Here is a 26,676-nt window from a genome sequence, read left to right as displayed (position 1 = left end):
ATCAAAAAAGTGAAAAGACAGGCCACATAAATCGAGACTCCATCAGCCTGAGATCAGAAGAATTAGATGGTGCCCGGCTACCACAAATGACCACCCTCACAGGGAACACATTCCAGAGTCCCTGATGGACCAGGAGAAAAGTGAGGCATAGAACTCAAATTCTAGTAAAAAGACCAGACTTCATGATCTCACTGAGACTGGAGGGATCCCAGAAGACACGGCCCTCGGACTCTCTGTTAGCCCACAACTAAAATCATTCCCCATGTCAACTCTTCAAAGATTAGACTGGACTTTAAGACATAAAATGATACTTGTGAAGAGCTGCACTTCTGAGCTCAAGTAGATACATGAGACTAAGTAAGTAGCTCCTGTCCGGAAGTGAGAGTGAGATGAGAAGGCAGAAAAGGGGAGAAGCTGGTTGAATGGACACGGGAAATATAAGGTGGAAAGGAGGACTGTGCAGTCATATTATAGGAAGATCAACTAGGGTCACATAACAATGTGCGTATAAACTTTTGTATGACAAATTAACTTGAACTGTAAACTTTCACTTAAGCATAATAAAAAAAAATTTTTTTAAAGAATATATTAAAAAAAAAAAAGGGACCCAAATTCTCATAAGACCAGACTTAATGGTCTGACTGAGGCTAGAAGGACCCCAGTGGTCATGGCCCCCAGACCTGTTGGCCCAGGACAGGAACCATTCCTGAAGCCAACTCTTCAGACACGGATTGGACTGGACAATGGGTTGGAGAGGGATGCTGGTGAGGGGTGAGTTTCTTGGATCAGGTGGACACTTGAGACTATGTTGGCATCTCCTGCCTGGAGGGGAGATGAGAGGGTGGAGGGGCTTAGAAGCTGGCGAAATGGACACAAAAAGAGAGAATGGAGGGAAAGAGCAGGCTGTCTCATTAGGGGTAGAGTAATTGGTAGTGTGTAGCAAGGTTTATATAAAGTTTTTGTGTGAGAGATTGACTTAACAAGAAAAAGATAAATCACCCAATCTAAAAAATGGACAAAGGAACAGGCATTTCATCAAAGAGGATATTCAAATGGTCAATAAAAAGATGCTAAACATCATTAGCCGTTAAAACCCACTGCCATCAATTTCAACTCACAGCAACCCTGTTGGACAGAGTAGAACTGCTCCATAGGGCTTCTACGGAGCGGCTGGTGGATTCGAACTGCTGACCTTTTTGTTGCAGCCTGAGCTCTTAACTACTGTGCCACCAGGGCTCCCATTAGCCATTAGAAAGACACAAATTAAAACACGATGATACTACCTCACTCCCACTAGGATGGCTAAAAAAAAAAAAAGGAAAATAAATAACATTGACAAGAATGTGAAAAAACTGGAACCCTTATTGGGGCCCACTCAAAGGCAGCTAACAACATCAACAACAATCCATCGTTGGTGGAACTGCAAAATGGTACAGACACTGTAGAAAGCAGTTTGGTGGTTCCTCAAAAATTTAAACATAGACTACCATACCAAAAACCCAGTGCCCTCGAGTCGATTCCAACTCATAGCGACCCTATAGGACGGAGTAGAACTGCCCCAAAGAGTTTCCAAGGAGTGCCTGGCAGATTCAAACTGCCTACCCTTTGGTTAGCAGCCACAGCACTTAACCACTACGCCACCATATGACCCAGCAATTCCAATCCTAGGCATATACCCAAGTGACTTGAAAGCACTGATGCAAATAGATACATGTACACCAATGTTCACTGCTGAGCTGTTCACAAAAGCCAGAAGGTGGAAACACTTAAGTGTCCGTTAACAGATGAAAGGGTAAACAAAATGTGGTATAACCACACAGAGGAGTCCTACTCAGCCACACAGATAAATGAAGTCCTGATACATGCTCCAATGCAGATGAATCTTCAAAAGATTATGCTAAGTGAAGTCACTCAGAAAAGGACAAATATTGTATGATCTCGCTTATATGCGATAATAAGAACAGACAAATGTATAAAAACCAAAGTTTATTAATGGTTACCTGGGTGAGTCTCTGTTCAGGAAACAGTGAATTTGTTTTTGGTGATAGGAAATTTGGCAACGATTATGGGTGATGGCTACACAACATGATTAATGTAATTGATGGCACTAAATTGTACACTTCAAAAATATGGAAATAGAAAAAAAAAAAAATGGTACCCCAACTGGGAAGGAGGAAGCAAAACTATCCCTTTTCACAGATGACATGATCCTATATACAGAAATCCCCAAAGATTCCACAAGAAAGCTATTAGAGCTAATGAATTGAGCAAAGGGGCAGCACACAAGGACAACACACAATAATCAGTCAGGTTTCTACACATCAGTAATGAGGAAACTGAAAAAGAAATAAAGAAAGCAGTACCATTTACAATAGCACCTAGAAGAACAAATCAGCTAAGAATAAATTTAACCAGGAATATGGAAGTCTTATACACTAAAAACTACAAAACATTACTAAAAGAAATTAAAGACAACCTAAATAAGTGGAAGGACATTCCACATTCATGGGCTGGAAGGCTTAATTATAACAAATGTATAGACTACCTTATAGATGTCAATACTACCCAAAGCAATCTGGGCAAGGTACCCAAAATACCTAAAGCAATCTTCAAGAAGAAGAAAGTAGGAGGATTCACACTTCCCAATTTCAAAACAAACTACAAAGCTACAGTCATCAAAACAGCCTGGTACTGGTATAACAACAGACATATAGACCAATGGAAGAGTCCAGAAATAAACTCATACATTTGCATTCAACTGATTTTTGACAAGGGTGATAAGTCCGTTCAGTGAGGAAAAAAGAGTGCCTTTAATAAATGGTGCTGGGAAAACTGGATTTCCACATGCAGATGAATGAAGCAGGATCCATGCCTCACACCATATACAAAAATCAATTCAAAAAAGATCAAGGACCTAAACGTGAAAGCTAAAACCATAAAACTGTAAGAAGAAAACAGAGATATGACTACAGGACCTACTTTTTAACAATGAATTATCAGCTATGACACCAAAAGTACAAGTAACAAAGGATAAAATAAATAGGATCTCACAAAAATCAAATACTTTGTTCAAAGAACTTTATCAACAAAGTGAGGAGACAACCTACAGTTGGGAGAAAATTCTGGAGAACCATGTATCTGATAAGGGTCTAATACTCAAAAATATGTTAAAAAAAAAAAAAAAAACCTGTAACTTAACAAGAAAAAGACACCCCCGCCCCCCCCAAAAAAAGAACAGGGAAAGGATTTAAACAGACATTTCACCAAGGAGGATATATAACTGGCCAAAAAGCATGTGAAAAAATGCCCAACATGATTAGTCATTGGGGGGAAAAAAAAACCAAACCCATTGCCATTGAGTCGATTTCGCACATAGCCATTAAAAAACAAAAAAAACTATTCGTAATTTACAATTCTTTGCAAAGAAAACATTAGGCCCAGATGATTTTACAGTACAAGTTCCATCAAACTGTTAAGAAACAAACCACTCCAATTCAAACTCTCCCAGGCAACAGATAAAGACAAACTCACTCACCATAGAAGGCCAGTGTTAACTTTACTGCCAAAATCAGACATGACAGTTAACAAAGAGAAACGACAGGCAATTACATTCATGAACAGATGAAAAACCTTAAATAAAATATTAGGCAACTCAAACTAGTACTGCACAATCAAGATAATCCATTAAGACCAAGCTGGGTTATTTCAGGAACGCAGGAGTGAATTAAGAATTTTAAAAAATCTTAATTTAACATTTAACAGATTAAATGAGAAGAACCACAAGATGTTCTCCACAGGTGCAGAAAAGCATATGACAAAATTGCAAACAAAGTCCTTCCTATCTGAATGAAGGATATCTACAAAAGCTCACAGCACACGTCATTCGTAATGGGGAGACACTAACTTTAAGACCTGGAACAAGACATGTACGGCCATTACAATCACTTCTAATGAACACAGATCTAGAAGTGCTGCCAGCATATTAAGAAAGGGAAAATACACAAAAAGGAAAAGCCCAAACTGTCACTATTTGCAGACGATATAACTGTCTACATAGAAAAGCCAGAAGAATTCTAGAAAATACATTAGAAATAAGAGTTATCAAGTGGCTGGCTCAAGATCAAATTTTTAAAAATCCATTCAATTTCTATTTACAAACAAACAGAAAATAAAATCTAAAACAAAACAATTTTAACAAAAACTGTTAAATACATAGATATCAACATCACAAAAACGTGGAAGATCTGTGCAGAGAAGATCACAAAACCATATGAAAGGAAATTAAAAACCTAAAAGAAGACAAGAAGGCTCAAAGTCTTAAAATCTCAATTCTCTCCCAAACTAATTCAAATTAAACCTCAAACAGTTTTTCATGTCACCTGACAAGCTGATTTTGAGGTTTTACAGAACAAAAGTTCAAGAACAGCTGAAACTCAAATCCCTCCCTATATCAAGATTTCTTATAAAGCTAAAAACATTAATAAGGATTAAGCCAGTGTGGTATCAGCATGTTGCAGTTAGGTACCATCAAGTCAATTTTAACTCACCATGACCCCATGTGACAGAGTAGAACTGCCCCAGAGGTTTTTCTAGGCTTTAATCTTTATGGGAACAGATCACCAGGTGTTTCTTCCACAGAGCTGCTGGGTAGGTTCGAATTGCCAACCATTCAATTAACAAACACCTAAGCACATTAACTGTCTGCACCACCTAGCAATTTCTTTTGGCTCATAAACTCCCCCCAAAAGCTTTTAAAAATTACAAACCCCTTCACACATCAAGACGACATTTAAAAGATTTCAGTATAAGTTTAAGTAACTGTAAAGGATGAATTTCTGAAGTATCATGGTGACATTTTCAAATAAAACTGATACATCAGTCTTCCAACTGTATGTCATTATAATTATTAATATACAGCTGATCATAACTATATATGTTGATAATTATAAAAAGTGAAATCTTATTGAAAAAGCATCTCTTGAGACAATGGGGTAGATGCCTGGACTGGAACAATGCCCTGGTAACATTCCATGTGGGGGAGTGGAAGGCTACTGTGAAAGGGAAGATAAGAAAGGAGAACTAGCAGGTGACCTGTACCATAAGCCTCAGGCATTACCAATTTTAGAAAAGAACCCCCAAAAACCGGTTGCCATCAAGTCGATTTCAACTCATTGCGACCCTACAGGGCAGAGGAGAACTGTCCCATAGGGTTTTCAAGGAGTGCCTGGCGGATTCGAACTGCTGACCTTTTGGCTAGCAGCCGAGCTCTTAACAACTGTGCCGCCAGGGCTCCTAGAAAAGAATACATACAAAAATTAAGGATCTAGAAATTGATTCATTAACACCATTTGTACCCAAGCACCCCTTGGAAAAATCTTCCTAACTCCCCTGGGGGTTATGAACCCCAGTGTGAAAACTTAAGAGAAATTCTTGTACCTGTGTACCAGAAAATACACACAAGAATCTTCATTAACAGTACGTTTTAGAAACAATGAAAATGTCTATCAACAAGAGAATGCATAACCGTGTTAGATTCACGCATGGAATATTATACAGCAGTAAAAATTTATGGACTTACATCTATATTCAAGAATATCATAATGGTGAATAAGTCCTAGAAAACTACATCTGGTAGGATTCCTTTTTTTTTTCCAACTCAAAAACAATAGAAACTATACATTGTCAAGAGATATATATATATATCTGATAAAATTATTTTTGAAAAGCCAAGTGATGACATGAAATTCAGGATAATAGTCACCTCTGGAGATGAGTACATGCAATACTGGTAATTTTAATTTTTCGACTGAGTGGTAGACTCATTTTTTACTGCTTTGCGTAGTTATATATATCATGTATGTATCAAACATTACACTGAAATAACCGAAAAGATTAAGATAAACCATTCGTTATATTAATTTTTTAAATTAAATCTCCTCACTGGACACTAAAAAGGTACATATACCACAGAAATTACTGTCTTTACATCAACCATAGGAACTGATACACGCTAGGAAGACGATAAACGTTCATTAGAATTAATCTTATGAGGACCAAATGAGATAAAAACTGAGCCAGTTAGCTGTGAGAGAAGAACCAGTAGACGGAGACACGAGCAGAAGCCAACGTGGCTCCAAACAACAAGCTGAAGTTACAGAGAAGGCAAAAAACGTGAAAGTCTGAGAGCATGAAGTGTTAGCAAGAAACAGGTGTTCTCACTCAAAACAAGGGAGTGTGAAAATTGGTAAATCGCTTGGAGAGCATCTGTGATATCCATGTATCTTACTATCAAAGCAGATCTACTACTAGATATATTTCCTAGAGAAGCTTTCAAATGCGTGTACAAGCAGACAGGTAGGTAAAAAGATGTTTATTGCAAGAGTGCTTTTAAGAGCAAAAAGCTGGGAACAACTTCAAAGTCCATCCATAGATAAATGGATAAATGAACTATGGTATATTCATACAATGGAACTCTATACCGGTAATTTAAATGAATGAGCCAGAAACAACAAAATCATCTGATTTATTCATATATAAATCTCAAAATGTGATACAAAGTAAAAATAGCAAGTTGCAAAAAAAAAGTACATGTAGTTTAATACCATTATGTAATGTTTAAAAACACACACCAGTATATATTGGTTATGGATTCACTCTGATCGAAGTATAAGATATGCAAGGGAATGACAAACACAAACCTGAACACAGTGGCTTTTGTCTAGGAAAGGAGGGGGAAAAACGAGAAGCACCCCCATATGGGCAACATTTCATTTAAAAAAAAAAACAAAGGATCTCAAGTAAATTTGGCAAAATATTCCAATTAAAAAAAAATTTTTTTAAGCACCTGTAAAATCTGAATTATGGATTGGGTAGACTCCCCCCTCCCCGTAATTTATGCGTCAAATAGTCCAGAAATTAAAAAGAAAACTTTGCAAGAGTAAGAAAATGGAGCAGATGGCGAGAGAAAAACACCAAATGCAGCTCTTGAGCGCAGAGCACACAGTCCTTGAGCAAGAGTAGTAGTCAAGTTCCTGATGCATTTGACTTTTCTTGGCCCTGTCTGTGTACTCTAATAATGAAGTCCATTTTCCTTAAGATAAAATGCAAATTCCTTGCAATCAAAAATGTCCTAACCAGAGCCGAGTAATTATGAGAAAACTGCGCCCAAAGGAGGAGTAAGATTTATCAGATTTCTACTTTATTTCCCTCTCCTGCACGCTGCGCAGAAGCAAAAGAGATGATTTACGTGAAAGCCATAGAACCCTAACTAAACCGTTAGCTGTTACCAAAAACGCTCAGGGTCGGCTACAAGGTATTGCCCGTTTGGCGGATGCATGGATTCTGGGGGAGGTTTGCAATTTGAAGGACTGTGACTAGGGTTCCTCTGGAAAACGCCCGCCGCAATGGTACCAGTCCAAATTCGCCTATGCCTTGCTCGGTTGTGGTCCCCCAATTCTATTCCCGGGAAAGGCTGGCTCCACAGGCCACACCTAACTTTGCAAATACCACGGAGCAGCTGGCCCGAACCGCTCCCGTCCTCCCAGTTAGTCTTTGGGGGTGTGGGGGGAGAGACTTCTCCTGGTCCGTTCCTTGGGGAGGGGCGAGCGCCGCACTCCGCTGCCAGTTCTCACAAAAACAGGTGGCAGGTACGTCGGAGCACACAGATGGTGGGCTTGCACCAACGTTCCCGAACATTCGTCACGGAAAACTCGCACTCGCGCGGGAACACACTAGGGTTGAGATCGCTCCAAGAGGGGGTCGCGTCGCACAAGGCGCGGGGACGCGCACCCCCAGAAAAGAGCAATGACGCAAAGGGGGAGCCACCCACGGAAGCCGCGAAAAGAAAGGGTGTCCACAAAGGGGGTCCGGGGGCAGATCCGGGGGCGTGCCCGAGAGCGGGCTGGGGCGGCCACCGCCCCAAACTGGTATCGGAGACGAGGCGCGCGCGGACAGCAGAGGAATGTGCACGCAAAAGGAACGCTCCCACCCTCGCGCAGACCCCCAGCGGGGCACCCGCTTGCAGAAGGGGGACACCAGGCAAAGGAGACACACCCCGTGACCGTTCCCTGGCCCACGCAGACACACAGCGGGCACCACAGCGAGGGACACCCCGCAACGAGCACACGCTCCTGCAAGGGCTGTGAAGGATAAGGCCCCCTTTCCCCGGGAGTCTCGGCTGCAGCGGGACCACGTGACCTGCCGCGCGCCAAGGGTGCACTTACCGGGGCCCGCTGTCAGCGAGCCTCGGACGCTGGTAATTCCCTCAGCCATTACCGCCGCCGCCGCAGCGACCAGACCTCCACGTCAGCCGGGCGCGAGCGGGGGCGTGGGCGGGAGGCAGATTTGTCACGTGGAAAGGGAACACACATGCGCAGTGGGGCCAGCCCGCCCCCTCCCTCCGCGGCCGCGAGCTGAGCGCCCTAGCCTGCCCCTGCGCATGCGTCCACCCTCCGCGCGCTCCCTGCGAGGGTCGCGGTGTACGCGCGTGCGTGGGCGGGAGTGCGCCGTCGCTCCTTTCCTTTCTCTCAATTTTCTCTCTCTCGCACCCCGCCGTTCCGTAGTCGGCGCTTGCGCAGAAGACTCGGCGCGGAGGTGGCCGAGTTGGCGGGAGGGGCCCGGGTGAGCGCATGAAGGGCTGCTGGCCGAGGGCATACCCCACCCAGCTTTTGAGTGAGGCCTCGAATGAGAAACAAGCCCCAACAGAGAGCAGGGCCCAGGCCTGGGAGGCCGCGCGCGTCCAGGTCGGCGCCTCGCGGACCCCACTCTGCTCTTCCCTCCCCTTCCCCTGCGCAGGCGAAGCTCGCGGGGCTGGAGCGGCGTAGGTGCCTCCGCTGCCGTGCCCCCCGCAGCAGGTGTGCGCGCGTGCACTCGGGCGTGGGCTGGGGTGTGCGCAGGATGGCCGTTTGCAGTGGTTTCCGCTGAAATAAACCCCTGCGGGGGCTCTGCCCAAAGCAAAGTCAGGAGGGGCAAAGGGGTGTAAATCGCTGACGGCTTGTCTTCTTTTCCACAGATTGTCTAAAGCCACAGGGACAAAATGGTGGAAAATTCACCGTCACCATTGCCAGAAAGAGCGATTTATGGCTTTGTGCTTTTTTTAAGCTCCCAATTTGGCTTCAGTAAGTATATTCTTGAAGAGTGACTAGGAACCCTTTCTGGATGTCGAGGACAAGGAAACGTTGCGGTTTTTTTTAGAATGTATACACAGGAGCTGTGATTCTTTACAGCAATGTTTCTTTTTAAGGGAATTCGTTGTTCAAGATGTTTTATATGTAAGACGCTGGCCCAAGAGCTTTAATTTTAACACATATATTTATATAGCACCAGACATGATGGCAAAGTGTGTAAAATCTGGTTCTTGCCCTTAAGGAGGTCAGGGTCTTCTGGACCAGATGTTCACTGTGGTAAGTATCATGGAAGAACAGTGGACGGACGTTGAAATCAAACTGGGAGATCAGATTGGCTTTCTCTCAGAGACTTTATTCACAACACTTATTACAGAAGAATAATTAAGAGAGAAGGAAATGTGAAGGGCTTGGAGGAAGGCACAACCAGGTTGAAAAGTGAGTAGTTTGGTGTGGCTCCAGTGCAGCATGCAGGAACTGGAGAGTGATGGCAATTAAGCTAGAGAACTCCCATTGAAAGATAGACCCTTTAATCCGCAGAATGTCCCATTTTACAGATAAGGAAACTGACTCTCACTGAGACACTGACATACCCCAAACCCAAGACCCACTGCTGTCGAGTCGATTCTGACTCATAGCGACTCTATAGGACAGAGTAGAACTGCCCCATAGGGTTTCCAGGGAGCGCCTGGTGGATTTGAGCTGTCAGCCTTTCGGTTAGCAGCTATAGCTCTTAACCACTATGCCGCCAGGGTTTCCATAATATGCCCAGTCACACCAAAAAACCAAACCCATTGCCATTGAGCGGATTCTAACCCGTAGAGATCCTATAGGACAGAGTAGAACTGTCCCCATAGGGTTTCCAAGGCTATAGATCTTTACAGAAGCAGACTGCTACATCTTTCTTACTTGTAGCTGCTGGTGGATTCGAACCACCAGCCCTTGAGTTGGCAGCCAAGCACTTAACCACTGTGCCACCAGGGCTCCTTGCCCAGTCACACAGTAGGCCCCATATTGCCCCAAAAGGATTTTGGAATTATGAGAGAAACAAAAGGGAGAAAATTGGGTACCTTAATCCTACTTGCTGGAACTTCCTGAAAGCTGAGGGATGGGGGGAGGGGTGTGTGCGGAGGAATCTTAACTGAAAAAAACCCCACTTTGCACCATCAGTATAGCTTGGAGATGGCCTAATGGCCAAGCTGTTGACTAAGGGAGTTTGTGGAGTGAAGAAGTTACGTCATTGTTAGTTGCTGGCGAGTGAGCCCCAGACTCACGGCGACCCCACGCACAATGGAATGAAACACTGCCTGATCCTGGGCCATCCCATGATTGATTGTGGATCAGGCCATTGTGATCAACAGGGTTTTCATTATAACTAAATTCAAATCCTTACTCCTCCACAGATTAGCTGTGTGATCTAGGGCCACTTAACCTCTGTCTTAGCCTTCAGGTTCCTTATCTGTAGAAGTGGGTGGGAAGTGCTGATGATAATGTTTGTTGGATCTGTGTGTTGATCGATGTTTGTTGATCTGGCAGGAGCCAGATCATTCAAATCCTTGTGAGTCCTGATACGCACAAACGGTCCTGTGAGGTAGATACTGTTGTTATGGTCCTCACCTTCCAGGTGACGATACTGAAGCACACAGGTGGGTTTAAGTAACTTAACCAAGGTCACACAGCTAGCTGGAATTTGAACCTAGATACACTGTTTAAGAATATTTGCTCTAAAACATTTCATTCTGCTGTCTCTTAGGGCTGTTTTGAGGATTAATCAGGGTAATTTATATAAAGCACTTACAGCAATGCTTGGGATACAACAGGTATTCAATAAATATTAGCCACTGCTATTATTATTAACATCGTTTTGTAATCCTAGTGTTTAATAGAGTACTTGAAGGATTAGAAACTATGCAAATAAATAAAAGCAATGGCTTTAATACTTAAATTCAATAGTACCTACAATCAAAAATTAATTTAGTAAATATTTATTGAGTGCTTAGTATATGCCAGACACTATTATAAGTCAGGGAGGAGCAAAACAAGCAGATATTTCCTAGTCTCATACAGTTTTCATTCTAGTAGAGGCACATAGGCAATGAACAAATTAAGTGAAACGTGCACAATGTCAGATGATAGCATGCCCTTTGGGGAGAAATTAAGGACGAAGGATAAGGAGTGGAAGAACTTTGTGATTTTGAATAGAGCAGTTGGGATGTACCTGAGAGATTAGGTTTAAGCAAAGACATGAAAAGTGAGGGAGCTAGGTGGGTGGTTCTCTGGAGAAAGAGCACCCCAGAGAGAGAACAGCCAGTGCCGACGCCCAGAGGGAGACACATTCCTGTGAGTTCAAGGAATAACAGGAAGGTTGAAGCCTGAAAAAGTGAGGTCAGAAGCCAGCTCTGGGCAGTTACGATAAAACTAGGTGCTGGGTACAGGAGGATTACATGATTCTCTCTCTACATTGAAATGTTTACTAATTTGAAAACAACCAAGGTAATTGCAGATTGTGATGAAGGCTTTGAAGTAAATAGAGGGAAATGATAGTAATGTGGGGGGCGGGGCAGCAGATGGAGGGACTAATGGTCGGGGAGAGCCCCTGCTGCCTGAAAGAGAAGGGACCAGGCATTGAAAAGAGCCAAGGGAAGAGCAGACAGGTCCAGGCAGATGGCACTTCAAGCACAGTAGCCCTGAGGAGGAAAGGTGTGAAGAACAGAAAGGAGACCACTGTGGCTGGAGCATAGTGCACAAGGCTTAGAAAGGACATTGGAGAGGTGGGCAGGAACCAGATCATTCAAGTCCTTGTAGGCCTTGGTAAAGAGCTTGGATTTTCAACGGCAGTGGGTAAGGGCGTTGAAGGGCTTGAACAGTTGAGGAATATGGTTTACTTAATATTTTTGGAAGATCATTCAACGCTGTATGGAGAATAACTTCTCAGATACTCTCTTTGGTGTTAAAATTACGAGTCACCCAATCCGAAAACCTGGCTGTCATTCCCCATTTGTCCTTTTTCTTCTGCCCATAACTCATTCATTCGCTCCTGCCACGGAATCTGCTGTAGGCCTCTTACTGTCTGATTTTATTACCACCAAATACGTCCTCCAGAGAGCCACCAGAGCAACCCACTCAGAGGCAAATCTGAACTTCTCTGCTTAAAAAACCTCTTTGGTGGGTGTGTGGATGGTTCTCTCTCTCTCTGTAGCCCACTTTTGCACTTTTATATCTCAGTACTCACAGCAGCTCTGAACTGCTCGTGTTGTCGTTAGGTGCCTTCAAGTTGGTTCTGACTCATAGCTACCTGTGTATGACTGTTTATGGTTTCCCCCAAATACGTGACATTCTTTTGTCACCTCCGTATTTTTCTTAATGGTCTTGCTTCTGGGAACGTTCTTTCCATCTTCATTATCTCTTTGCATAGCGACCTCCCTTACGGGAGCTTACCTCCACGCATCCTTTGAGTCAGCTCAGGCATCATCTTCAGGAAGCCTTCCCTGATCTCCCCAATTTGTGTTAGGTCACTTTTTTCTCTCTTCTAATGATACCTTACGTAGGTTTGTCACTGTACTTGTCTATGATTACCTGGGGAGTAGCGTAGTATGAACAGACTGTTTGGGTTCACACTGCAGCTTTGTAGCTCTTACTGTGAGACTTCGAGCAAGTTACTTGATTCCCCAAGCTTCAGTGGTCTTCATCTGTGAATTAGGGCTAATAATAGCTCCCACCTCAAAAGGGTTTTGAGAGGCTTAAGTAAGATACTACATGTGAAGTTCCTTCCACTACACTTGGCTTGTTTCTGTCTCCCACCCTAGTTTGTGAGTTCCCTGAGAATAAGGACTGTTTTAGTTTCCTCTATAACGTTTTTTAAAAAAAAAAAAAATTTTTTTTTATTGCGTTGGCCTTACATAGTGTCTGGCACATAGTAGTAGATGTTCAAGAAATGATCATTCATTTCATTAATTAAACTAATAAATCACTTCTGCTTATGGATTTATAGTGTTTCATTATGATTGTGTTGCATTAACTTTAAGAGCTATGTTAATGCTTCAAGCCAGTTCCTGGCCACCCTTTCCCTTGGCCTCTACCATCTAAAAAAAAAAAAAAAAAAAAAGGCACCAAATCTCTCTTCAGATCCCTCATGTTCTCTCTCTGTATCATGGCAGGGAACATCATTTCATCTATTTTCCCTTCCTGTCATCTGCAGGCTCCCTAGCCATATACGTTTTTAATCTGGCTTACCTCCTACTCATCCTTCACACCTTAATTTCCACCTGCGCCTGTCTGGGCTAAGGTTCTTCTCTTGTGCTCCCGTGTCGTCTTTTATCACATAGTCATCAGCAGTTATCATAGTGTAGTGACAATATCAATTTCCTCAACTCTGTTCTCCACTAGATTTTAAGCTCAGGGAGGGCAGGGGTTGTCTCTTTCAAGTTCATTATTGTATCTCAAGGTCCTGACGTAGTTTTATACTACATATTTGTCAAGAAAAAAACAATCAACACTTCATCATCGTTGATTTAAGTAATTGGAAATCTGTCTTTGCCGCTTACCTTGGGCAGACGATTTAACCTTTCTAACCTTTTCATTTCCTCATCTGTAAAAATGGTATACATACGTCAGTTTGAAGATTAAAGGAAATAATGCATGTAAAGTGCTTATAACTGTGCTTAGCCCGAAGTGAGTGCTCAGATGGCATCTGTTACTACACAGGGACAACAGCAAAAAACCAAACCAAACCCACTGCCGTTGAGTTGATTCCAACACATGGCGACTCTGTAGGACAGAGTAGAACTGCCCCTGTAGGGTTTCCAAAGCTGTAATCTTTACTGAAGTAGACTGCTACATTGTCTTGGTCATCTTGTGCTGCTCTAACAGAAATACCACAAATGGATGGCTTTAACAAAGAGAAGTTTATTCTCTCACAGTCCAATAGGCTAGAAGTCTGAATTCAGGCGCTAGCTCTGGGGCAAGTCTTTCTATGTCAGCTCTGGAGGAAGGTCCTTGTCATCAGTCTTCCCTTGGTCTGGGAGCATCTCAGCGCAGGAATCTCAGGTCTAAAGGAAGCACCCTGCTCCCGGCACTGCTTTCTTGGTGGTATAAGGTTCCCCTGTCTCTCTGCTTGCTTCTCTGTTTTATATCTCGGAAGAGATTGGCTTAAGACACTACCTAATCTTGTAGACCTTACTAGTATAACTGCCACTAATCCATGTTATTACATCATAGTGACAGGATTTGCAACATATAGAAAAATCAAATAAAATGGTGGGCAATCACACAATACTGAGAATCATGGCCCAGCTAAACTGACAGGTATTTTGGGGGGACACAATTCAATCCATGACATACAGCTTTCTCCCAGCAGAGCCACTGGTGGGTTCGAACCACTGACCTTTCGGTTAGCAGCCGAGCACTTTAATCACTGCGCCACCAGGGCTCCTTCAAAAACAGCAAAGGGTACCACAAAGCATTGGCATTAAGGGAAATGAGATTGTATCCAGGGAGATAAGGTAGAAACTCAGATTGCAGTGTATTGGACCAAGGGTAGGTAAATTGACCTTTAAGTAGCTAAATGTCATAATTATTCCCATCTCTCTCGGGTGGGGGTGGGGGTGAACTGTTGAACACTTGCTATGCATAAAGCAAACTGTTAGGTTTATAGGAATTACAGCAATTGCTAAGACATGACTTGTGCCTTTAACTTGCCTAAAATGTAGTGTGAGAGTTAATGTATATTTTTGAATAATAACTGATACAAGGTAATTGTGGTTTTATAAGGATGGTACAAATAAAGAGCTAGAAAAACTGAAAGGAGGGAAAAATCATTTCTGAATAAATTAGAGAAAGGTTCAGAGGAGCTTTTTATCTAAACCTTGATGGACTGGTTGCATGCCTTACTGATGTTTCTCTCACTGTTTTTTTTTTTTCCTCTTCTCTGTTTTACAGTACTATATCTTGTATGGGCTTTTATTCCTGAATCTTGGCTAAACTCCTTAGGCTTAACCTACTGGCCTCAAAAGTAAGTTTAATATGTTTCTTAAATAAAATGTCCTTAAGACTGTCTAAGTCTTAAATATATTTTCTTAAGATCTATTAATAGCAATATAAAAATTGAAAACTTTGTAAAGGTCATTTATTGATATACCTGTAAGTAAAGGTGATTGGCTGAACACATATGTTTATCTCCATTTCCCCCCAAAATCTCACTAAAATGACTATAAAACCAAAACCAAACCCAGTGCCGTCGAGTCAATTCCGACTCATAGTGACCCTATAGGACCGAGTAGAACTGCCCCATAGAGTTTCCAAGGAGTGCCTGGTGGATTTGAACTGCTGACCTTTTGATTAGTAGCTGTAGCTCTTAACCACTATGCCACCAGGGTTTTCAAAATGACTCTATAGGAAAAAAAAAAAAATTGAAAAATGTATAAACCCACAGGGACAAAGTGAGATAGAGATAGAAGGTAAGAGGTGGATTTTAGGAAGTGAAGAGCAAGTACGTGAGAGGTAACTGACTTAGTCTCCACTTCTTCCACTGCAGTGAAATTGGGGAGCCAGCAAGAATATTTGTACCCTAGAACTTTTTTTTAGAACACAGACAGGCTCAGGCACTGGAGGTAGCAGGTATCTCTAAACATGGTATTTCTGGGTTGCGTTGAAACTGTTTAAGGAGCAGTTAGACCCTCAGACCCCCCTCCCTAAGGCCTGAGAGCTAGATTGCGAACCATCCTCTGCACTGGCAGAAGACAGGCGTTTTCACTCTAGAGAAACATAATGAGGCCTCCAGCCTGGGGATATTAGGGCTAACTGAGCACAAAAATGAGGTGTCTAACTGAAAACGGGGATGAGTGAAAGCCCGCATTGCTGAATGAGAAGATTCTCCAGCTCCTTTCTTTACTAGGCTCCCAGGCTTGTGGCTACCAAGTTCACACCACCCTACTCCTCTCAGGAAAAGATCGGAGGCTTCTCCCTGAGGAAGCTGACCAGCCCAAGAGAAAGGATCTGTAGTTTCTGACATGTGGAGGTCCTCTAATGAGGCTCACCAGTTGGCCTCTCCTGCCTCCGTATACACAGGGCTTCCAGTTAGCTTGTTGGTACTTCAGTTCTAAATACGCATCGACAACCATAACTCACCAGATGTCAGAAGAAAGCCTCTAACATGAAAGGCAAAAGAAAAAAAGGAACTTGAAGAAAATGAAGGTAATGTAGGGAACAGAAGGTAATTTGAGTAACATAAAATCCTTAAAGAGATAAGAAAAGATGTAACTATGAAACAGACACAGACTGCTATTTAAAAATATATATATATTCAGGGAAATATGGTATTTGGAAATTACAAATATAATAGCTAAAATTAAAAATGTAATGGAAAGGTTGGACAATAGACCAAAGGGTAATCTTCCAGAGGGTAGAACAAAAGTGAAAGAAATGAAAAGGTGAAAGTATAACCGCTAAAATTCTGTTAGAAGTTCTGGAAAGAGAAAACAATAGGGAGGAAATTATTAAAAAAAAAATACAAAAAACTTTCCTTGACCTGCACATGAGATTTCAGATAGAAAGGGCCCACTGAGTAATTTTTAAAACTCCGTAAATGGTTTAAAGGCCCCCACCAAGGCACATCGTAAAGTTCCAGTACACCTGAGAACACAGAAGGTCACATACAGTCCTGAGTCAGAATGGCCTTCCCAACAGCAACACTGGGTGAACAAAGGCAATAGAAAGGAAGTATTCCCAGCCTATAATTCATACACAGCTGCACTGTCAGTCAAGACTGAAGGAAGCACACCTAGCACTCAGGTCATGACTTCTATAAACTCTTCTCCAATAAAAGGAACTAAGGCTCCTTGGAGAAATGGCTGTTTCTAGCTGTTTCTAGGACTGGGGTAAAAAAAAAAAAAAAAGGACTGGGGTAGGGAAAATAAAAGATGAGCCTGTAGCATCCGATAGTGCCAGAAGGTGAGAAAGTGCCCCTTACCCTCCCAGGAAAGAAGACAAGACAGAAAAAGGCTGGGGCATGTCAAAAGATCACAGAACCAGCCTGACAGAGCTTCTGATGGCCAAAGGTGGAATAATTTGAGCAACAAAGTAAGTGACTATGGTATGAGTATAACCCAAAGAATAAATGTTTGCGGATTCATGCTGATATAAATAAATGAGCAAGTAGATAATTCAGAGAGAAAGGACAAATCTTCCTTACAGAAGAATTTCAAATATAGAAGTGATGAGGAAAATAGGAAATCAGCATTTAGATACCACAATAATAATGGCCACAGGCAAAATCCACTAATGAATGCCAAAATCAGTGGGTAAAACTTCAAGGATATATTTAACAGTTGCATAGCCCCAAAATATCTCCCATACGATAGTTGTTTATTACTGTGGTAGTTTTAACATCTGTCCATAAATTTTTTGATACTTTTCCCTTCAGGAGTGTGCCTTAATTCCCCTTGAGAGTGATCTCAATTTAGCAACTCACTTCTAATAAACAGATTAAGGAAAGGAGAAAATAGTAACTTTACAGAAGCCAGGCAGACACTGCCTTAACCAAGTGATCAAGGTTAGCATTGCTAATAGTAAGTCACAGTGATAACTCACACACGCACAGTATGATGTGGTAAGAAGGGTGCTTCAGTTCTGTGGTATTCGTCTCCAAAACCTAATAACTCTAGGTATGGAATATTCTACAAAATACCTTAGTAGTGTGTTAAGACCATGAAAGACCAGGGAAGATTGAGAAACTGTCACAGACTGGAGGAGACTAAGTAAACATGATGAAATGCATCATTTTATACCTGAATTGGCTCTAAAAAAAAAAAAAGAACCATTGCCATCAAGTCAATCCTGACTCATAGCAACCCTATAGAACAGGGTAGAACTGGCCCATAGAGTTTCCAAAGAGCAGCTGGTAGATTGAAACTGCCAACCTTTTGGATAGCAGCTGAATGCTTAACCGTTGCACCACTAGGCCTCCAAATTGGCCCTAGAACAGAAAAATGGGAGTAAAAACCTGGTGAAATCTGAATAAAGCCTGTGGTTAACAGTGTTGTACCAATGTTAATCTCACTTTTGGTAAATGAACCATAGAAATGTGAGATGTTAACACTCAGGGAAGCTGGGTAAAAGCTACATGGTCATGCTCTGTGCTACCTTTGCAGCTCTTCTTCAAATCTAAAATATTTGAAATTAAAGAGTGAAGAAAAAAAGGGAGTATGAAAGCATTTTCAGACACAAATGGTTCCAAATGATCTACCTCCTGTGTACACTTTATGAGAAAGTTCCTGGAGAGTACGCACCATGGAAACAAGGAGGTAAAGCAAGAAAGAAGAAGACGGGATCCAACCCTGAAGAGAGGCCAAGGGAGGAAGTTCTAGGCTGTTGGCTCTGCAGCCTGCTGAGAATATGACCTGGCCAGATGGGAGCAGGAGGGAGAGGAGCTCCCGGAGGGCTGCACCCAATAAAACCTGGCATTTCAGAGTCCTGTCAGGATTTGAGTATACAGTACTGATAGGTACATGGGAAACCAAGGAAACAGACAAAAAAGGTGAAATGACTAATTACAAGAAAAACAAATAGTTGCACAAAAAAGAAAATATGATACACTAAAGTGCTCAGTTGCAAACATTGTTTATATAGTCACAATAATTTTAAAAAACTGACATAACCAAAAACTGTGATGTAAGTACAGTAAGAGGATAGGAGGAATGTGAGAGGGCAGAGAGTAAAAGAGCTGAATCCTTCATCTCCATGTTAGGCCACGAAGAGAAAATGTCTGAAATTGGAAAAAATCAAGAAATAATAATAGGGGCATGTTATGTAGAAATGTGGAGGTAAATACCAGAAGAAACAGCAAAGGTGTTGGAAGTGTTCGCTTTTAGGGAGTGAGGTGCCAGGACAGGGATGGGTGGAATACAGGACTACAGGTTTTCATTGTCAGGCTTGTGAAACTATTTGTTATATTCTCATGTATTGCTTTAATAAAAATTAAAGTAATATGTGTATGTAACATACAAAGCTTTTAATTTAAAAAGCTAGAATGTTAGCTTTGTGACTGACTCTTGAGAATTATAACTTTTTAGGGTGTTTATTATTTACTGTAAGGAGCCCTGCTGGCACAGTGGTTAAAGCAATCAACTGTTAACTGAAAGGTTGGTGGTTCGAAACCACTGGTGGCTGTGCAAGAGAAAGATGGGGTAGTCTGCTTCCACAGAGATTTACAGCCTTGATAACCCTGTGGGGTTGCTATGAGTCAGAATCAACACGATGGCAGTAGTTTGGTTTTTTTTTGTTATTACTGTAAGGAGCCCTGGTGGCACAGTGGTTAAAGCACTCCGGTGCTAACTGAAAGGTCATTGGTTCTAACCCACCAGCCACTCAGTGGGAAAAAGATGTGGCAGGCTGCTTCCATAAAGATTTACAGCCTTGGAAACCCTATGAGGCAGTTCTTCTCTGTCCTATGGGGTCCTTATGAGTCAGAAATGGGTTTGGTTTTTGGTTTTATTACCTACTATGATATTCTCTTCCACAGATACTGGGCAGTCGCGTTACCTGTCTATCTCCTTATTACAATAGTAATCGGGTATGTACTCTTATTTGGAGTTAACATGATGAGCACCTCTTCACTTGATTCCATTCACACGATCACAGGTGAGTATGTGGAAGGAAAGTGCTGGGGATGGAGGAGTGGAGTATTACCACTTTTCTCAAGAAACGCAACTGAGATTAATAAACTGTAATAGGTAACAGTCATTGGCACAGTAAAAAGAATCTCGGAAAAACAAATACAAAGTTATATGAGAGAAAATATTTACATGGAAATAACTTCTGATGAATATGCTGTTTATAGCACTAGTTGACAGGTGTATTTTCCCATAAAAACCACAAGTATTTGTTCTTCAGCAGCTTGCCTGAAAGAAACTCCTTTTTTCCTACATAGGAACTGTTGATCCAAACTCAACCCAACCCATTGCCATCGAGTTGACTCTGACTCTTAGTGACCCCCATTGGACAGAGTCGAACTTGCCCCTTAGGGTTTTCCAAGGCTGTAATCTGATGGAAGCTGACCTTTCTTTTAGCAGCTGAGCACTTTAACCACTGCACTTCCAGGGCTCTCACTGTGGATCAAGGGGTGGCAAATAGGGTCATGCAGACCTTGTTTGGGAGGAGGGATTTGGGGTAAGGGGGGCATGTCCTCCCCAGGATCACTGTGTACACCTTATCCCAATTAAGTGGGTTGAAGAGCCACGGCAAGTTTTTGTAGTTTTTTTTTTTTTTTTTTTTAAGTTCTTTTATTTCAAGTCTAAAGATTAAAGTGAGGCTGGCGCAGGACCTGGCAGTGTTTCGTTCTTGTACAAAGGGTCACTATGAGTCGGAACCAACTCAATAGCACCAAACAGCAACAACAACAAAGATTAAAATAAGATTTCTGAGCTTACTTAGATTCTAGGAAGTGAAGTGGTTTAGTTTTTCAACATTTTAACACTTTTTTTTTTTTTGTGAGACTATGCAGTCTATTTTGAAAATCAGTTATAGTATTTCTTTCCTGATAACCTACTATATTCTCTGCATTGTTGACTGAAATTACAGTAAACAGACAGTTTGCACAGAGGGAAAATTGTTAAGTTTGCATGAATGATTATGCCAAATGGTTTAATAGCCTTCGGGGTGTTGAGTGAAATAGATTTTCAGAGTCTGGTTATAATTCTGCCCTTAGGAGAGCTGTGCAGATAGAACTTTAATCGTCATTGTGCAGTTGAATAAGATATTAATTCCTTATTCAAAGAAAAGCCACTTTGCCGACTGGATTTATTTTATTTTGATTAGGACATTCCGTCTAAAGAGAATTTAAATGTTCATTTAGTTATGTTAAACATAATCTTTGTCATTAACCAAACGTCAGCCTAGTAAACTATGGTGGATCTCTAGGGACCACAGAGACTGTAGAAGGAGTTACTTCGTTAAGCAAAGTTTTTTGTCCTCTTCTTGCAGATAACTATGCTAAAAACCAACAGCAGAAGAAATACCAAGAAGAAGCCATCCCAGCATTAAGAGATATTCCTATTAGTGAAGTAAACCAAATGTTCTTTCTTGCAGCCAAAGAACTTTACACCAAAAACTGAGCTGCATACAGACATACTGATGCCAAGCATTTATTTATAAATTCTTAACATACTAGTTCTGACCATTATTTTAATTATCTCTTATTAATAACCAGTATTGAGATGGAAAAAAAGTAAATTGAACTTCTCTTAGATTTTTTTAAGTTCCATTAATATTGTAAATGTTCTAAAATATTAGTTACTAATGAACAGAATACATAAAATACTGCATTGCTATACACCAGATTTTTTATAAAATGTCAGTATAAGCAAGGTATCCCTCCTCCTATTTGCCTTTAAAACGAAAAAAACCAAACCCGCTGCCATCAAGTCAATTCCGACTCATAGCGACCCTATAGGGCAGAGTAGAACTGCCCCATAGAGTTTCCAAGGAGTGCCTGGTGGATTAGAACTGCTGACCTTTTGGTTAGCAGCTGTAGCACTTAACCACTATGCCCCCAGGTTTGCCTTTAGAGGGCCAGAATTCAAACTCTCAAATGTGAGGAAAAGGTACATTTAATATTTATTGTCCTTGCCATGAGATTCATATTTAAAGAAACAAACAATTATTTACTGAGCACTTCTCTGTGCCAGGTATCTTTCTAGGCGCTGGGGATGTAGTAATGACAAGATTCTCAAAGAGCTTACATTTTAGAGGCAAGTTGAGACTGACTAAGCAAATAAACAAGGAAAACATCATATGTTATAAGTGCTCTGCAGAGAGTTAAAATACCACAATGTTCTAGAAGATAAAGGGATTACTACTTGACATTGGGTTGAGATTTGAATAGCTAAAAAAGGCGGCCAGTCATAAAAGATTAGAGGGGCAGGCTGAGCTACTGGTATGAAGCAAACAGACAAAGACCTTGAGGTGGGGAAGAACTTGGTGTGTCCTAGAAACAGAGAGAAGGCTAGCGGTGGGCCTAGTGCATGCTGAGCGAGCAGGAATGTGGTCTGAGGTGATCCTGGAGAGGGAGGGCCTGGGTCAGGAATGTGGTCTGAGGTGATCTAGAGGGGCAGGGTCTGGGTCAGGAAGGCTTGATAAGCCAGGATAGGACATTTGGATTTAAGTGTAAGTGTGATGAGCTTGAAGTACTTTAGGTTCAGAGCTGTTGGGAGGCTTAAGGAAGGGAGTGGCATAGCCTGATTTCTGTTTTTAAAAGGGCACTCGGGCTGCTGGGTGGAGAATGGATTGGGAGCAAGGCTTGGGAATAGGGCAAAAGTGGAAATAAGGAGACCAGTTAGGAGTCTGTTGCATTAGTCCAGGCAAGAAATTATTGCAACTTAGACCAGAATCATAGCAGTGGAGAAGTGGATAGCTTTAGGGCCTTTGTTGGAGACACAGCTAACTGACTGGGTAGATGGATATGATTGTGCAGCATAGGTAGGGCTGCTGTTGGTAGGTGCCGTCAAGTCAGTTTTTGACTTGTAGCAACCCACGTCAAAACCCATGCCAGGAGATCTGGAAGACAGCTACCTGGCCAACCAACTGGAAGAGATCCATATTTATGCCTGTCCAAAGGAAGGTGATCCAGCAGAATGTGGAAATTATTGAACAATATCATACAAAAGTAAAATTTTGCTGAAGATCATTCAAAGGTGGTTACAGCAGTACATCGACGGGGAACTGCCGGAAATTCACGCCAGATTGAGAAGAGGCTGTGGAACCAGGGAAATTGTTGTTGATGTCAGATGAATCCTGGCTAAAAGCAAAGAATACTAGAAAGATGTTTACCTGTGTTTCATTGACCCTGCAAAGTGATTCAACTGTGTGGATCATAATAAATTATGGATAGAGTAGAGGGTCAGTGAAAGAGAGGATGACCTTTAACAAGATGCATTGTCACAGAGGCAACAACAGTGGGCTCAAGCGTAACGACTATCGTAAGAATGGCACAGGACCAGGCAATGTTTCATTCTAATGTACCTGGGATCATTATGAGTTGGAACTGACTGGGCGGCACCTAACAACAACAATTGCTACAAAAATGGTTTTGGCCGAGCAGAGTCACTGAAAGGGTCTCCACACCACCTTTTGAGAAGGACTGTTGGTTAGCAGACCTCAGCCAGCATCTGTATGTGTGTGGTGAACTAGAGTGAAATAGACTGTATCAGACTGCACTGCACTCGGTAAGGGTATTTTTGTTGAACACCTCTTGTGCATCACTTCAGATCCTGTCAGCTTCTTTTCTTACTCCAGCCACTGATGACGCAGCAAGTTCCATGCAAGCTTTGAGAAGATTTACATAGGTGCCACAGGACACGGCCTCTCGGGGGCCCATATGTGTGCACTCTGGAAGGAGGGGAAGTTAATACCATAGGGCCACCCGAAACCCCACCATGGGTGCAGGAGTCAGTGGATCACTGTGTCCCCATTTCATCTCCCAAGCAGACGGTTCTGTGCTTCATGAACTCTTCTGAAGGCCTAGTGGGGTTGAGCTGCAGTCACCATGGCAACCGTGAAGTCAGTAATGCATGCCTGTATTGTCTTTCTCTGGTCTGCTCCCCTGCCTGCTCCCTAGGGTTGCTTTCCAAATGAGCTGCTTCCACACAAGCCTTTTGTCATGGGCTCTGTTGTCAGGAACACAAGCAAAGATGTTTTTATTTTGGAAGATTTTTTTTCTTCAGGTATATGTGTATGTGTGTGTTTACAGGGCCATGATGTATAATGCATTTCCCTGCTGTGTGTCCTAATTTATGAAAAACGCTTGAAAGACTGTTTTCCAGTGAGCCCAAATAAAAAATGTCGGTAATAAAAAAAAAGTGTTTCGAATTTTAACAAATCCACTTCTGATGATTAAGCTCCCAGGGAGGAATTAAAAGTCCAAATATGAAATCTAAATTACACACCAGCAGAATTCATAGCCAAAATTCTGTCTCCCTGCTTTCTTAATTTGTCATGTTCTACATAGAAGGGTCTCAGTCATATGCAGGAGTGGAGCCAGGGATTCCTCAAGAAGCTGCTGCTGGACTCTCCTTAAGCAAATTGATCCAACCCAGAATTTCTTGTGTGTCCCATTTTTTCAAAGTCAGTAGGACAGAAGAATATCATGTTACCAGCCCTATATACCCCCAGAACTGAGAAAACCCAAATAAGTCAGCTCCTGCAGCTGTTGTCCCCAGAATCCATTATGCTATACAGTACAGACCCCGCCTTACTTGCCAATAGCCATGGTGCAGACTTGATAGAATGTGGGGAAAGGAAGAGCAAGAAGAAATGGAGATTCTTCTAGATTTGTCTTACCAGGATACCATCTGAGTTGTGGTAGTTGCTGGGATTCTCAGTCACTGAGTTTAAACTCAGTTGGGCTATTTGCTGCTTTGGAGGAGGTGGAAATTGACTTATCCCATCTTTTAACATCAAAATAATCTGAGTGATGCCACTGAAACCAACCCTCCTAAAACTTCAGTGGCTTAGCATAATGAACGTTCATTTTTCAAAGAACAGCATTTTGAGATAGCTCTGAATGGGGCCCCATGGACAAGGACCCGATATTCTCTCCCCCACATTGCCTCATCGCTACCTGAGTCCCAGCATGCTACAAATCCTCCCCTATCTACATGAAAAGTTCTGTTTGCTGTCCTCGCTCCACTCCCATACTCCCCAGACAGACAGACAAACATACTGCTCCACCAAGGGAAACCTCAGCCCTCTGCTGGCCTGTCCTTCCTGGGATGGGAATGGAAGACATTGTATGTATTCTTCACTGAATCAATTTTTTAAAAAGTTGCCTTTGAGTAAATTCCAACTCATGGCGACCTCGTGTGTCAGAGTAGAACTGTGCTCAATGGGGTTTTCAATGGCTGATGTTTTAGAAGCAGATTGCCAGGGCTTTTTTCTGAGGTGTCTCTGGGTGAACTCGAACCTCCAACCTTTTTGTTAGCAGCCAAGCGCATTAACTGTTCGCACCACCTGGGGACTCCTTGGTGAATCTATAGTAGCAAAAAATGAGCAAGATGTCAGAAAGCAGCGCAGTAATCACCGTATTTCCCGCTTTTGCTAATATAGCTAATATAGTAAAAAATATATATATATATAGTAAGTAATGATAAACAAAAGCTTGTTGCAGCCAAGTCAAATCCAACTCATAGCAACCCTATAGGACCAAGTAGAACTGCCCCATAGGGTTTCCAAGGAGCACCAGGTGGATTTGGGCTGCCAACGTGTTGGTTAGCAGCAGTAGCTTTTAACCACTATGCCACCAGGGTTTCCAAGTAATGGTGTGTAGTTTTAATTTATAATTTTGAATACTAAAAATATTTGTGTGTTTATATATGTATGTATATATTTTTTTAATACAAATAGTGATTAAATACACATTTAAATGTTCAATTTCCAAAATCCCAGCCCCATGACTTCCTGACAATGTGACCTTAGGTAGGTACCTTAACCTTTCTGAGCCTCAGCCTCTTCATCTGTAAAATAACACCCATTTTATGCGAACCACAGCCTCACTTACCCTGAGACAGAAGAACTAGATGGTACCCAGCTACCACTACCAGCCGTTATGATCAGAGCCACAATAGATGGGTCCTGATGGAACAGGAGAGAAATATGGAACAGAATTCAAATTCTTAAAAAGTCCAGAATTACTGGACCGGTTGAGACTAGAAGACTCACAGAGACTATCACCCTGAAATACTCTAAAACTTAAAATTATCCCTTGAAGTCACCTTTCAGCTAAATAACAGATTGGCTCATAAAATAAAGAATATCACCCATGAGCAATGAGCTTCTTTAAGAAAAATCATCTATAGGAGACCAAATGGTCAAAAACTACTCGAAAGTGAAGATGAGAAGTTAAGGGGACGGGGAAACCAGAGTACTAGAAATGGTACAACCAGAATGGAATGAATGAGAATGATGACACATTGTGAAAAATGTAACCAATATCACAAACTAATAATTTGTGTAGAAATTGTCAATTGGGAACCTAACATGCTATGCAAACTTTCACCTTAAACATACTAAAATATTAATTAAAAAAAAAAAAACCCATTTTACAGGCTATCGGAAAACAAAGCATATAAGATAGTTAAAATGGTGCTTGGCACACAGTAGGCCCTGAAGCAATGGTGAGCATTACGACACCTCAGGCTTTTCCCCAAGGTGGCCCCTGTCCTGGAACCTTGTCCACCAATTCTTGTCCCTCCCTGTAGTAGCTTCTTGTGGCCTTGCCTCAAACTTAGTGGCTTAAAACACCAGAACTTTACTGCCTCACAGTTCTGGAGGCCAGAAGTTCAACATCAGATGCACTGGACGGAAATCAAGGTGTCAGCAGGGCACACTCCTTCTGGAGATCCAGGGGAGAATCCGTTCCTTGCATTTTCCAGCTTCTGATGGCTGCTGGCCTTACTTGGCTTGTGGCTGCATCATTCTGGTCTCTGTGGTCACGTGACCTCTTTTATATGTGTCAAATCTCCCTCTGCCTTTGGAAACCTGTGATTGGATTTAGGGCCCACCCAAT

The 26,676-nt window shown here is 42.0% G+C and overlaps 2 protein-coding genes across 4 annotated transcripts in view; one reads left to right on the top strand and one right to left on the bottom strand.

The window, feature by feature from the left end:
- TTC3 (tetratricopeptide repeat domain 3) overlaps nt 1-8,340 on the bottom strand; it is a 129,167-nt gene extending 120,827 nt beyond the window's left edge. Inside the window, exon 1 of the mRNA XM_049874840.1 lies at nt 8,223-8,340. Coding sequence (XP_049730797.1) covers nt 8,223-8,271 — 49 coding nt within the window. The 5' untranslated portion in view covers nt 8,272-8,340. The remainder of the gene's footprint in view (nt 1-8,222) is intronic.
- Nucleotides 8,341-8,449: 109 nt separating this feature from the next.
- On the top strand, nt 8,450-25,157 carry PIGP (phosphatidylinositol glycan anchor biosynthesis class P). 3 transcript variants are annotated; one of them, XM_049874832.1, is made up of 5 exons: nt 8,450-8,619; nt 9,011-9,116; nt 15,060-15,132; nt 19,639-19,757; nt 21,099-25,157. In XM_049874832.1, the coding sequence occupies exons 2-5, from the start codon at nt 9,035-9,037 to the stop codon at nt 21,227-21,229; spliced, it is 405 nt and encodes a 134-aa protein (XP_049730789.1). In that variant the 5' UTR covers nt 8,450-8,619; nt 9,011-9,034; the 3' UTR covers nt 21,230-25,157. The 3 variants fall into 3 exon arrangements, with proteins under 3 accessions (XP_049730789.1, XP_049730790.1, XP_049730791.1); XM_049874833.1 differs by lacking the exon at nt 8,450-8,619 and adding an exon at nt 8,626-8,741; XM_049874834.1 differs by lacking the exon at nt 8,450-8,619 and adding an exon at nt 8,751-8,852.
- Nucleotides 25,158-26,676: the final 1,519 nt, after the last annotated feature.

The sequence above is a fragment of the Elephas maximus genome, chromosome 2, assembly GCF_024166365.1.
Source record: "Elephas maximus indicus isolate mEleMax1 chromosome 2, mEleMax1 primary haplotype, whole genome shotgun sequence".
Taxonomy (NCBI): Eukaryota; Metazoa; Chordata; class Mammalia; order Proboscidea; family Elephantidae; genus Elephas; species Elephas maximus.
The sequence above is the reverse complement of the archived record's forward strand: the minus strand, read 5'-3'. Positions and strand labels throughout refer to the sequence as shown.